This window comes from Xenopus tropicalis, chromosome 4 (assembly GCF_000004195.4).
Source record: "Xenopus tropicalis strain Nigerian chromosome 4, UCB_Xtro_10.0, whole genome shotgun sequence".
Classification (NCBI taxonomy): Eukaryota; Metazoa; Chordata; class Amphibia; order Anura; family Pipidae; genus Xenopus; species Xenopus tropicalis.
Genome location: NC_030680.2, coordinates 150,502,663 through 150,516,700, shown reverse-complemented (window position 1 = coordinate 150,516,700; position 14,038 = coordinate 150,502,663). Strand labels below are relative to the sequence as shown.

The following is a 14,038-nucleotide window of genomic DNA, read 5'->3' as shown; positions in this document are numbered from 1 at the left end:
GGTCGGTACCAGAACAGAACTTTTGTTTTTTCCCATAATACCCATAATACCCCAAGCCCAGGCAGCAAAGAGCCTCGATTTCTTGCCCATGTTATTGCCTCACATGGTGCTGTTTGTATTGGGTCACAGAATGTTCCGCCACGGAAGGTTCTACCAACCTGTGAATCCCCAGAGCCATTCCAGGCCGATCCTTATCATACGCAGGGGTTTCTGGGCCCGGTACAGGGTAACGGGTCGGGTGCACTGCCGCTGGATATACACCTCCAAATGGTCCTGCAGGTTCTGCCCGACTCCTAAAGGGGAAATAAACCCAACAGAACTCATCTCACACTCTCTGTGCATCATAGGCCTCCCCAGGCAGCAGGGCTGTATGTGTGAGAGTCAGGGCAGCCTGTCAGGCACATTATGGGTTAAATCCCCATCAACCCATTTGCCTTCTACCCCCCAATTCCTGCAGAAATCAGTTCCCAAACTAAAGGGGTTCCCCCAATAAGGGCCGGCGCTGGGGGCGGGAATATTGTGATTCCATAAATCTCTCACCCTGATGGGACGAGAGCAAAGACTGGGTAATAAAGGGGAACTTGAACCCAAAATTGCTGAAATTCTCTGCTGTAATTTCCCTCCAGTTTCCCCTGAACCCGAAATAACGGGAATGGTCTCACCTGGGAGATGAGCAACGACCGGGATCCCCAACTTCTTCAGGTCATCAGCATCCCCCACCCCCGACAGCATCAGCAGCTGGGGGGAGTTTATTGCCCCTCCACTCAGTACCACTTCCTTCATAGCATAGGCCTGCGAATACATGTTACTCATGGGGGGAGATAGAGATGGGACAGTAGGGCAAAATGGAGGCAGTAGGACAAGATGGAGACAGTAGGGCAAGATGGAGACAGTAGGACAAGATGGAGACAGTAGGGCAACATGGAGACAGTAGGGCAAGATGGAGACAGTAGGGCAAGATGGAGACAGTAGGACAAGATGGAGACAGTAGGGCAACATGGAGACAGTAGGGCAAGATGGAGACAGTAGGACAAGATGGAGACAGTAGGGCAAGATGGAGACAGTAGTGCAAGATGGAGACAGTAGGACAAGATGGGGACAGTAGGGCAAGATGGAGACAGTAGTGCAAGATGGAGACAGTAGGACACAATGGAGACAGTAGGACAAGATGGAGACAGTAGGGCAAGATGGAGACAGTAGGACACGATGGAGACAGAAGGACAAGATGGAGAAAGTAGGGCAAGATGGAGACAGTAGGACAAGATGGAGACAGTAGGGCAAGATGGAGACAGTAGGGCAAGATGGAGACAGTAGGACAAGATGGAGACAGTAGGGCAAGATGGAGAAAGTAGGGCAAGATGGAGACAGTAGGACACGATGGAGACAGTAGGACAAGATGGAGACAGTAGGTCAAGATGGAGACAGTAGGACACGATGGAGACAGTAGGACAAGATGGAGACAATAGGGCAAGATGGAGACAGTAGGGCAAGATGGAGACAGTAGGACACGATGGAGACAGTAGGACAAGATGGGGACAGTAGGACAAGATGGAGACAGTAGGACACGATGGAGACAGTAGGACAAGATGGAGAAAGTAGGGCAAGATGGAGACAGTAGGGCAAGATGGAGACAGTAGGACAAGATGGAGAAAGTAGGGCAAGATGGAGACAGTAGGACACGATGGAGACAGTAGGACAAGATGGAGAAAGTAGGGCAAGATGGAGACAGTAGGACACGATGGAGACAGTAGGACAAGATGGAGACAGTAGGACAAGATGGAGACAGCAGGGCAAGATGGGACAGTAGGGCAAGATGGAGACAGTAGGGCAAGATGGAGACCAGTAGGACCACGATGGAGACAGTAGGCAAGAATGGAGAAAAGTAGGGCAAGATGGAGACAGTAGGACACGATGGGAACAGTAGGACAAGATGGAGACAGTAGGACAAGATGGAGACAGGCAGGGCAAGATGGGACAGTAGGGACAAGATGGAGACAGTAGGACACGATGGAGCAGTAGGACAAGATGTGGAGACAGTAGGGCAGATGGGACAGTAGGGCAAGATGGAGACAGTAGGGCAAGATGGAGACCAGTAGGGCAAGATGGAGACAGTTAAAGGACACAGATGGAGACAGTAGGACACGATGGAGACAGTAGGACAAGATGGAGACAGTAGGCAAATGGATGAAGTAGGCAAAGATGGAGACAGTAGGAAGATGGACAGTAGCAAAATGGAGACAGTAGGACAAGATGGAGACAGTAGTCAAAGATGGGACAGTAGAATAGACAGTGAGGACAGTAGACAAGATGGAGACACGTAGGGCAAGATGGAGACAGTAGGACACGATGGAGACAGAAGGACAAGATGGAGAACAGTAGGGCAAAAGATGAGACAGTAGGACAAGATGGAGACTAAGTAGGGCAAGATGGAGACAGTAGTGCAAAAGATGGAGACAGTAGGACAAGATGGAGACAGTAGGGCAAGATGGAGAAAAGTAGGGGCAAGATGGAGACAGTAGGACACGATGGAGACAGTAGGACAAAGATGGAGACAGTAGGCAAGATGGAGACAGTAGGACACGAGGAGACAGTAGGACAAGATGGAGACAATAGCGGCAAACGATGGCAGACAGTAGGCAAGATGGAAAGTACACATAGACTAGTGTGAGTACAAGATGGGCGGACAGTAGGACAGATGGCAGACAGTAGGACACAGATGGAGACAGGCAGTGATAGGACAAGATGGAGAAAGTAGGGCAAGATGGAGACAGTTGAAAAGAGAGAGATAGACAGTAGGACAAGATGGAGACAGTAGACAAGAGATGGAGACAGGCAGATGGCAGTGGACAAGATGGGACAGTAGGTCAAGAATGGAGACAGTAAGGACACGATGGAAGAGCAGTAGGGACAAGATGGAGACAAGTAAGAGGAACATGGAGATGGAGACAGTAGGGCAAGGGATAGGAGACAGTAGGGCAAGATGGAGACAGTAGGGGCAAGATGGAGACAGTAGGGACAAGATGGAGAGACAGTAGGTAGCACGATGGAGACAGTAGGACAAGATGGAGACAGTAGGGCAAGAGTGGAGACAGTAGGGCAAGATGGAGACAGTAGGACAAGGATGGAGACAGTAAGGGCAGTAGATGGAGACAGTAGGACACGATGGAGACAGTAGGACAAAGATGGAACAGACGGACACTGATGGAGCAGTAGGACAAGATGGAGACAGTAGGGCAAGATGGGAACAGTAGGCAAGATGGAGACAGTAGGGCAAGATGGAGACAAGTAGGACAAGATGGAGACAGTAGGACAAGATGGAGAAGAAGTAGGGCAAGATGGGACAGTAGGGCAAGATGGAGACAGTAGGACAAGATGGAGACAGTAGGACAAGATGGAGACAGTAGGGCAAGATGGAGACAGTAGGACACGATGGAGACAGTAGGACAAAATGGAGACAGGAGGGCAAGATGGAGACAGGAGGGCAAGATGGAGACAGTAGGACACGATGGAGACAGTAGGACAAGATGGAGACAGTAGGACACGATGGAGACAGTAGGAAAAGATGGAGACAGTAGGGCAAGATGGAGACAGTAGGACACGATGGAGACAGAAGGACAAGATGGAGAAAGTAGGGCAAGATGGAGACAGTAGGACAAGATGGAGAAAGAAGGGCAAGATGGGACAGTAGGGCAAGATGGAGACAGTAGGGCAAGATGGAGACAGTAGGGCAAGATGGAGACAGCAGGGCAAGAAGGGACAGTAGGGCAAGATGGAGACAGTAGGACAAGATGGAGAAAGAAGGGCAAGATGGGACAGTAGGGCAAGATGGAGACAGTAGGACAAGATGGAGACAGTAGGGCAAGATGGAGACAGCAGGGCAAGAAGGGACAGTAGGGCAAGATGGAGACAGTAGGACAAGATGGAGACAGTAGGACAAGATGGAGACAGTAGGACAAGATGGAGACAGTAGGGCAAGATGGAGACAGTAGGGCAAGATGGGGACAGTAGGGCAAGATGGAGACAGTAGGGCAAGATGGAGACAGTAGGGCAAAATGGAGACAGTAGGACAAGATGGAGACAGTAGGGCAAGATGGAGACAGTAGGACACGATGGAGACAGTAGGACAAGATGGAGACAGTAGGACATGATGGAGACCGTAGGGCAAGATGGAGACAGTAGGACACGATGGAGACAGTAGGACAAGATGGAGACAGTAGGACACGATGGAGACAGTAGGACAAGATGGAGACAGTAGGACACGATGGAGACAGTAGGAAAAGATGGAGACAGTAGGGCAAGATGGAGACAGTAGGACACGATGGAGACAGAAGGACAAGATGGAGAAAGTAGGGCAAGATGGAGACAGTAGGACAAGATGGAGAAAGAAGGGCAAGATGGGACAGTAGGGCAAGATGGAGACAGCAGGGCAAGATGGAGACAGCAGGGCAAGATGGAGACAGCAGGGCAAGATGGAGACAGCAGGGCAAGAAGGGACAGTAGGGCAAGATGGAGACAGTAGGACAAGATGGAGACAGTAGGACAAGATGGAGACAGTAGGACAAGATGGAGACAGTAGGGCAAGATGGAGACAGTAGGGCAAGATGGGGACAGTAGGGCAAGATGGAGACAGTAGGGCAAGATGGAGACAGTAGGGCAAGATGGAGACAGTAGGACAAGATGGAGACAGTAGGGCAAGATGGAGACAGTAGGACACGATGGAGACAGTAGGACAAGATGGAGACAGTAGGACATGATGGAGACCGTAGGGCAAGATGGAGACAGTAGGACACGATGGAGACAGTAGGACACGATGGAGACAGTAGGACACGATGGAGACAGTAGGACAAGATGGAGACAGTAGGGCAAGATGGAGACAGTAGGGCAGATGGGGACAGTAGGACAAGATGGAGACAGTAGAGCAAGATGGGGACAGTAGGACAAGATGGAGACAGTAGGACAAGATGGGGACAGTAGGACAAGATAGAGACAGTAGGACAAGATGGAGACAGTAGGGCAAGATGGAGACAGTAGGACAAGATGGAGACAGTAGGGCAAGATGGAGACAGTAGGGCAAGATGGGGACAGTAGGACAAGATGGAGACAGTAGGGCAAGATGGAGACAGTAGGGCAAAATGGAGACAGTAGGACAAGATGGAGACAGTAGGGCAAGATGGAGACAGTAGGACACGATGGAGACAGTAGGACAAGATGGAGACAGTAGGACATGATGGAGACCGTAGGGCAAGATGGAGACAGTAGGACACGATGGAGACAGTTGTCAGCTCCGTGTGCTCCGTGGCGCGTGTGTCCGCACGGGCGCGCGGCAGCGCCAGCGTAGATATGCGCCGGCGCGGTCGCGCGGCCGGAACGATGCCGCACATGGGCGCGCGTCTGGGCGTGCGTTACGCGCAGGCGCGCGACTAAACGCGCGTCGTGCGCGGGCGCGCGACTAGGCGCGCGCGCACGGGGGCGCGAAATTACGCACGCCGCGTATTGACGCACGCCGCGTTTTGACGCACGTTGCGTGTTGACGCTGCGCGCATGCTCCCTGCGGATTTAAGGACGCCCAGGCCTAACACACTTTGCGAAGTGATCTTTTGCCTGCAAATTGACACTAAGCGTTCCTGAATCCTCCTGACTGTTCTTCTGACTTCTGATTTTGGCTCGGCTTCTGGTTATTCTTCTGATCATCCCCTGGCTTGTTTTCGGACTCTGATTCTCGGTTTGACCTCGGCTTGTTTCTCGACTACCCCTGCTTCATAGTGCCTGTTGCGTTACTACTGTACAAAGACTGTTGTTACCGGCTTCCTCATCAACGGCACTACTGCTATTGTTCAGCTGGGCCTGTTACTGTCTCCACATCCGGTGTTCAGGTCCAGTGGGAAGCGCAGGAGAGGCTACTAATCATCAGACTACCGTGATACCTGATAGTATCACTTCGCCATGGAGCCTGATGAACCAGCGGCCTCTGCCTCCCTTGGACATTATTTCCCAGCAGTTAACCACACTCACTCAAGCGGTTCAAGACTTACAAGGAGGTTATCAGCAATTACAGATTCAGTTTCAAGGCCTAAATGCAGTTGTCAACCCGGTTCCTGACGCGTCTGTAGCTCCTCCAGTTCCCCCTGATGCTGTACATACCACCTCTCCAGCCATCGAACCTAAGATGCCACTGCCCGAGCGTTTTTCTGGGGACAGAAAGAAGTTCCGTGCTTTCCTAAATGATTGTCGTCTGTTGTTCCTACTAAAGCCGCAGATGTATGCATCTGAACAAACCAAGGTGGGAGTGACAATCTCCTTGCTGTCCGGAGAACCAAAGACTTGGGCACACCGACTATTGGAAACCCGAAGTCCCCTATTAAGCGACTCCAATGCTTTCTTTGGTGCACTGGCTCAGCTCTATGATGACCCCAAGAGGTCTGCGACGGCTGAGGCCATGATCAGTACACTTCAGCAAGGCAAACGCCCAGTGGAGGATTATGTCACAGAGTTTCGTGCCTACGCCACCGATACAGAATGGAACGATAAGGCCTTAAGACATCAGTTCCGGTTGGGGTTGTGTGGGTCCTTGAAAGATGAGTTGGCTCGTGTGGGAATTCCTGAGACTTTGGAACAGCTCATCGATCTGACGATTCAAATTGATCGACGGTTGAGAGAAAGGCGTGCAGAAAGATCTCTTCTGGCTTCTCCTTCCTGGGTCCTTCCGAAAGCTACCTTGACTCCGCGACCTCGATCTCCCACTACTTCCATGGATCCCTCTGAGCCAATGCAAATTGGTCTTATCAGGTCTGCCATCTCAGCTGAGGAGAGGTCTCGAAGACGGCAACACAATTTGTGCCTATATTGTGGTCTTTCGGGTCATTTTCTGAAGGACTGTCCTACCCGACCTGCGGGTAAGCCTCATAGACAATCTTTTTCTGCTACATCGAAGGAAGTTCCTTTATTAACCGTTCCTATATCCTTACAGTGGTCCCTAGGTCATCTAGAGAATCAAGTCGCCATTGACTCTGGAGCCTGCGGCTGCTTTATTGATGCTTCGTTTGTCAAGACTTACAGAATTCCTACACGTCCTAAGCAACAGTCCCTCCTTGTAAGAACTGCAGATGGTTCACAGATATCCTCTGGACCAGTGACAATGGAGACGGAGCCACTTTCTGTGACTGTTGACACTAATCATATTGAGACTCTGTCTTTTGATGTTGTTGCTTCACCTTTGTTTCCATTAATCCTTGGGTTCCCGTGGTTAAAGTTGCACAATCCTACAATAAATTGGAACACTGGTGTAATGAAATTTCCCTCCGAGTTTTGTATTTTCCATACTATTTCCAGTAGCTCGGAAAACCAGTCTTTGGCCTTATGTTCCTTACAAGATTCCCGATTGGATTCCATTCCACCTTATCTGCAAGTTTTCCTCGATGTTTTCGATGCCAAGGGGGCAGATGTTCTTCCTCCCCACCGGGTCTACGACTGCCCCATTGAGTTATTACCGGGAGCAGCTATTCCGTTTGGAAGAATTTACCCACTGTCTGAACCTGAACTCGATGTCTTGAAGAAATATATTGATGAGAACCTAGAAAAGGGGTTTATTCGTCCTTCTACATCACCTGCAGGAGCTGGTATCTTTTTTGTAGAGAAGAAGGACCATTCTCTACGACCTTGTATTGACTATAGACATTTAAATCAAATTACAATTAAAAACCGTTACCCACTTCCTCTTGTTCCAGAACTTTTTCAGAATCTTCGTGGAGCTAAGATTTTTTCAAAATTGGACTTACGGGGTGCGTATAACCTGGTCCGAATACGGGAAGGTGATGAATGGAAAACAGCCTTCCGCTCCCGTTATGGGCATTTTGAATATTTAGTGATGCCTTTCGGATTATGCAATGCACCAGCAACTTTCCAGCATTTTATTAATGATATCTTCAGAGACTTTTTGGACCAATTCCTTATCGTTTATCTAGATGATATACTAATTTTCTCTACATCCGAGGCAGAACACCAAGTTCATATGCAAAAGGTTTTCAAGCGGTTACGGCTCCATCACTTATTCGCAAAACTGGAAAAGTGTGAATTTCATAAATCCTCCATCGAATTTTTAGGATTTATAATTTCGACCGAGGGAGTCCAAATGGATCAAAGAAAGGTATCCGCTATTATTGATTGGCCTATTCCTTCTTCCCGAAAAGCAGTACAAAGCTTTATCGGGTTTGCCAATTTCTATAGGAAATTTATCCAAGGGTTTTCCAAGGTCATTTCACCTATTACAGATTTGACATGTACTTCCAGACCTTTCTCATGGACTACTCAAGCTCAAACGGCTTTTGACCACCTAAAGAAATTATTTGTCTCGGCACCAATTTTAAAACATGTCAATCCTGTTTTACCTTTCGTCCTTGAAGTTGATGCCTCTGAAATCGCTGTGGGGGCCATCTTGTCTCAAAGGGACATTGGTAAAGATTTTCTCCATCCTGTTGCCTTTTTCTCCAAGAAACTTACCTCTTCGGAGCAAAATTATGACGTTTCGGATAGAGAACTATTAGCTATTAAAGCAGCTTTTGAAGAATGGCGTCATCTTCTCGAGGGAGCAGCCCACCCTATTATTATTTTTTCCGATCACAGGAATTTAGAGTACCTTCGTACAGCCAAGCGCCTTAAACCTCGTCAAGCTAGGTGGGCTTTATTTTTCTCCCGCTTTAATTTTCACATCACCTACAGACCTGGATGTCAAAACAAAAAAGCTGACGCTCTGTCGAGGATGTTCTCTGAAGAAGAAAAGACTGACATTCCTGATACAATCTTACGACCACAAAATTTTTTTTTGCTTCAGAGTGAGTTAATTTCTAAGATTAAGGAGGTCTCTTCTTCTGTCCCACTCCCAGACGATTTACAAGCTCATGATGGTTTTTATTTTTTAAAGGACAAGATATTTATACCCGAGTCTCTTAGGCTGGAGACTCTACGAATGGTCCATGATCATCCTTTGGCTGGGCATATGGGAGTTTCTAAGACTTTGGATCTTGCTAGGAGATTTTTTCATTGGCCTCGCATGGCTAAGGACTGCAAAACTTATGTTTCTTCATGTGAAACCTGTGCCCGCTCCAAAAACTCTCGTACTAAGCCCTTGGGTTTATTACATCCTTTACCCATACCCTCTAGACTTTGGGGATCTATTTCAATAGACTTCATCGTTGATCTGCCACCTTCTCAAGGTTTTAACACTATTTTCGTTGTAGTAGATCGTCTCTCTAAAATGGCCCATTTCATTCCATTGTCTGGGACACCTTCTGCCGCTTATACAGCCGAAGTTTTCATTAAAGAAATAATTCGTCTTCATGGGGTCCCTGATGAAATTGTGTCTGATCGGGGGGTTCAATTTACATCCAAATTTTGGAGAGCTCTTTGTGACTCATTAAAGATTAAATTGGCTTTTTCTACCGCTTTTCATCCTCAGTCTAATGGTCAGATGGAAAGAACAAACCAAACCTTAGAACAATACCTTCGCTGTTTTTCGTCTTTTTTACAAGACAATTGGAGCAAGCTTTTACCTTTAGCTGAATTTTCATACAATAATGCTTGTCATTCTTCTACCAAACAGACTCCATTTTTTGCTAATTTCGGTTGTCACCCACATATCCTCCCTAACTTTCCAAAAGAGATTCAAGTGCCTGCTGTACAAGATCGTCTTTTATTCATCTCTAAGAATGTTCTAGTTATCCAACAAGCTATGACCCAAGCTCAAAGAAATTTCAAGGTGTTTGCTGATCGTAAGCGGAGAAGGGATCCAGAGTTTCGTGTTGGAGACTTAGTATGGCTCTCTACCCGCCATATCAAACTTCCTTGTCCTTCTAAGAAGTTGGGACAAAGGTTTTTGGGTCCGTTTCCCGTTGTCCAACAGATAAATGAAGTAGCCTTCAAACTCAAGCTACCTACTTCCTACAAGATACATCCAGTATTTCATTCGGCTTTGTTAAAACCTGTAATCAAGAACTCTTTTCCAGGCAGAATTTCTGATCCTCCTGCTCCGGTGTCCGTTGAGGGTGTCGATGAATTCGAAGTAGAAGCCATTTTGGATTCAAGAATCAACAGGGGTCGCTTGCAATATCTTGTCAAATGGAAAGGATATCCTCCCGAAGAAAATTCTTGGGAGCCTATGGCCAATATTCATGCCTCACGTCTCACGAGGCTGTTTCATCGTAACCATCCAGATAGACCAGCACCTTCACGCGTCCGGAGGTCGCGTGTTGGGGGAGGGCAATGTCAGCTCCGTGTGCTCCGTGGCGCGTGTGTCCGCACGGGCGCGCGGCAGCGCCAGCGTAGATATGCGCCGGCGCGGTCGCGCGGCCGGAACGATGCCGCACATGGGCGCGCGTCTGGGCGTGCGTTACGCGCAGGCGCGCGACTAAACGCGCGTCGTGCGCGGGCGCGCGACTAGGCGCGCGCGCACGGGGGCGCGAAATTACGCACGCCGCGTATTGACGCACGCCGCGTTTTGACGCACGTTGCGTGTTGACGCTGCGCGCATGCTCCCTGCGGATTTAAGGACGCCCAGGCCTAACACACTTTGCGAAGTGATCTTTTGCCTGCAAATTGACACTAAGCGTTCCTGAATCCTCCTGACTGTTCTTCTGACTTCTGATTTTGGCTCGGCTTCTGGTTATTCTTCTGATCATCCCCTGGCTTGTTTTCGGACTCTGATTCTCGGTTTGACCTCGGCTTGTTTCTCGACTACCCCTGCTTCATAGTGCCTGTTGCGTTACTACTGTACAAAGACTGTTGTTACCGGCTTCCTCATCAACGGCACTACTGCTATTCTTCAGCTGGGCCTGTTACTGTCTCCACATCCGGTGTTCAGGTCCAGTGGGAAGCGCAGGAGAGGCTACTAATCATCAGACTACCGTGATACCTGATACAGTAGGACAAGATGGAGACAGTAGGACACGATGGAGACAGTAGGACAAGATGGAGACAGTAGGACACGATGGAGACAGTAGGAAAAGATGGAGACAGTAGGGCAAGATGGAGACAGTAGGACACGATGGAGACAGAAGGACAAGATGGAGAAAGTAGGGCAAGATGGAGACAGTAGGACAAGATGGAGAAAGAAGGGCAAGATGGGACAGTAGGGCAAGATGGAGACAGTAGGGCAAGATGGAGACAGTAGGGCAAGATGGAGACAGCAGGGCAAGATGGAGACAGCAGGGCAAGAAGGGACAGTAGGGCAAGATGGAGACAGTAGGACAAGATGGAGACAGTAGGACAAGATGGAGACAGTAGGACAAGATGGAGACAGTAGGGCAAGATGGAGACAGTAGGGCAAGATGGGGACAGTAGGGCAAGATGGAGAAAGTAGGGCAAGATGGAGACAGTAGGGCAAGATGGAGACAGTAGGACAAGATGGAGACAGTAGGGCAAGATGGAGACAGTAGGACACGATGGAGACAGTAGGACAAGATGGAGACAGTAGGACATGATGGAGACCGTAGGGCAAGATGGAGACAGTAGGACACGATGGAGACAGTAGGACACGATGGAGACAGTAGGACACGATGGAGACAGTAGGACAAGATGGAGACAGTAGGGCAAGATGGAGACAGTAGGGCAAGATGGGGACAGTAGGACAAGATGGAGACAGTAGAGCAAGATGGGGACAGTAGGACAAGATGGAGACAGTAGGACAAGATGGGGACAGTAGGACAAGATAGAGACAGTAGGACAAGATGGAGACAGTAGGGCAAGATGGAGACAGTAGGACAAGATGGAGACAGTAGGGCAAGATGGAGACAGTAGGGCAAGATGGGGACAGTAGGACAAGATAGAGACAGTAGGACAAGATGGAGACAGTAGGGCAAGATGGAGACAGTAGGGCAAGATGGGGACAGTAGGGCAAGATGGAGACAGTAGAGCAAGATGGGGACAGTAGGATAAGATGGAGACAGTAGGACAAGATAGAGACAGTAGGACAAGATGGAGACAGTAGGACAAGATAGAGACAGTAGGGCAAGATGGAGACAGTAGGGCAAGATGGAGACAGTAGGACACGATGGAGACAGTAGGGCAAGATGGAGACAGTAGGGCAAGATGGGGACAGTAGGGCAAGATGGAGACAGTAGGGCAAGATGGAGACAGTAGGACACGATGGAGACAGTAGGGCAAGATGGAGAGAGGGGTTCAGGACACAGAGACTTTCCCTGTAATCTTTTTTTTTTTTAAAGTTGGGAGTAACTTTGAGGGGCAGGTAATTTGCAGAGTATTTGCCCCACATAAAACAGAATGAACAAATGAGTGAGACTGCAGATGAGGAGTTACTTTTGTTACCATCGACAGTCATATTGTTGGGTGCTTCGGCTGGGCACTCATTAACTCAGCAGCCCCTGATCATTCCCCCCCCCCCCCCGGCTGCCGACCTGCTGTGGGACCCCTGTGTATGTAATGCTAATACTGATACTGGGGGGGGGGCTCCCAGCTTTCCTCTGTCACTGACATTCATGGGTCAGGTGTTCCATTTGCATTCAGTTATAGAGACAAGGTATTGAGGTAAATGATTCACTAATTCCCCCCCCCCCCCCGAAATCCAACTGGAGAATAACTGCCCCTCCTGTTCAAGTGCCCAAGGTTATACAGAACCAATGGGGAAATGTACCCAATAATAACACTGAGAGGGAATATACCCATTCATTCCTCATTGTCTTCCCTGCACTGCTGGTTCTGACTCCTGATACAACTCCCCAATATCCATTCATTCCTCATTCTCACTGGGTTTATAGTTATGTGTAACTGTCACTGTGTCTGTCCCTTTCCCTTCCCTGCACTGCTGGTTCTGACTCCTGATACAACTCCCCAATATCCATTCATCCCTCATTCTCACTGGGTTTATAGTTATGTGTAACTGTCACTGTGTCTGTCCCTTTCCCTTCCCTGCACTGCTGGTTCTGACTCCTGATACAACTCCCCAATATCCATTCATCCCTCATTCTCACTGGGTTTATAGTTATGTGTAACTGTCACTGTGTCTGTCCCTTTCCCTTCCCTGCACTGCTGGTTCTGACTCCTGATACAACTCCCCAATATCCATTCATCCCTCATTCTCACTGGGTTTATAGTTATGTGTAACTGTCACTGTGTCTGTCCCTTTCCCTTCCCTGCACTGCTGGTTCTGACTCCTGATACAACTCCCCAATACCCATTCATTCCTCATTCTCACTGGGTTTATAGTTATGTGTAACTGTCACTGTGTCTGTCCCTTTCCCTTCCCTGCACTGCTGGTTCTGACTCCTGATACAACTCCCCAATATCCATTCATCCCTCATTCTCACTGGGTTTATAGTTATGTGTAACTGTCACTGTGTCTGTCCCTTTCCCTTCCCTGCACTGCTGGTTCTGACTCCTGATACAACTCCCCAATATCCATTCATCCCTCATTCTCACTGGGTTTATAGTTATGTGTAACTGTCACTGTGTCTGTCCCTTTCCCTTCCCTGCACTGCTGGTTCTGACTCCTGATACAACTCCCCAATACCCATTCATTCCTCATTCTCACTGGGTTTATAGTTATGTGTAACTGTCACTGTGTCTGTCCCTTTCCCTTCTCTGCACTGCTGGTTCTGACTCCTGATACAACTCCCCAATATCCCTTCATTCCTCATTCTCACTGGGTTTATAGTTATGTGTAACTGTCACTGTGTCTGTCCCTTTCCCTTCCCTGCACTGCTGGTTCTGACTCCTGATGCTTCTCAACAGACCTGTTAAACATCTCTTTCATTCAACATAATTGTATATTTGGGTTTATATCCCCTTTAACAAACAGAAGTACCTATTTTCTTACCCTTTTCCTCTGCCCGCACTGAAGATACTCAACCCCCACCGCCCTCAGTCCGTCGAACAGGATCTTGGTCACCAGTGACTCTTCCCGAATGGCCACGTTGGGTCTGGACATTATTGGCCGTAGGTAGGCGCTGGCCGCGCTCCATCTCTGACCTCAACAGGAAGGTTCTGGTTAGGTGGAGCTCCGGGCAGAGACAATAGTGGGTGGGGGGGTATC

At 48.8% G+C, this 14,038-nt stretch overlaps 1 protein-coding gene across 1 annotated transcript in view; it reads right to left on the bottom strand.

Moving 5' to 3' along the window:
* The window catches only part of chdh (choline dehydrogenase), a 37,180-nt gene that overhangs the window by 4,714 nt on the left and 18,428 nt on the right, over window positions 1-14,038 (bottom strand). Inside the window, 3 exon segments of the mRNA XM_031901264.1 lie at window positions 159-293; window positions 663-792; window positions 13,823-13,974. Coding sequence (XP_031757124.1) covers window positions 159-293; window positions 663-792; window positions 13,823-13,974 — 417 coding nt within the window.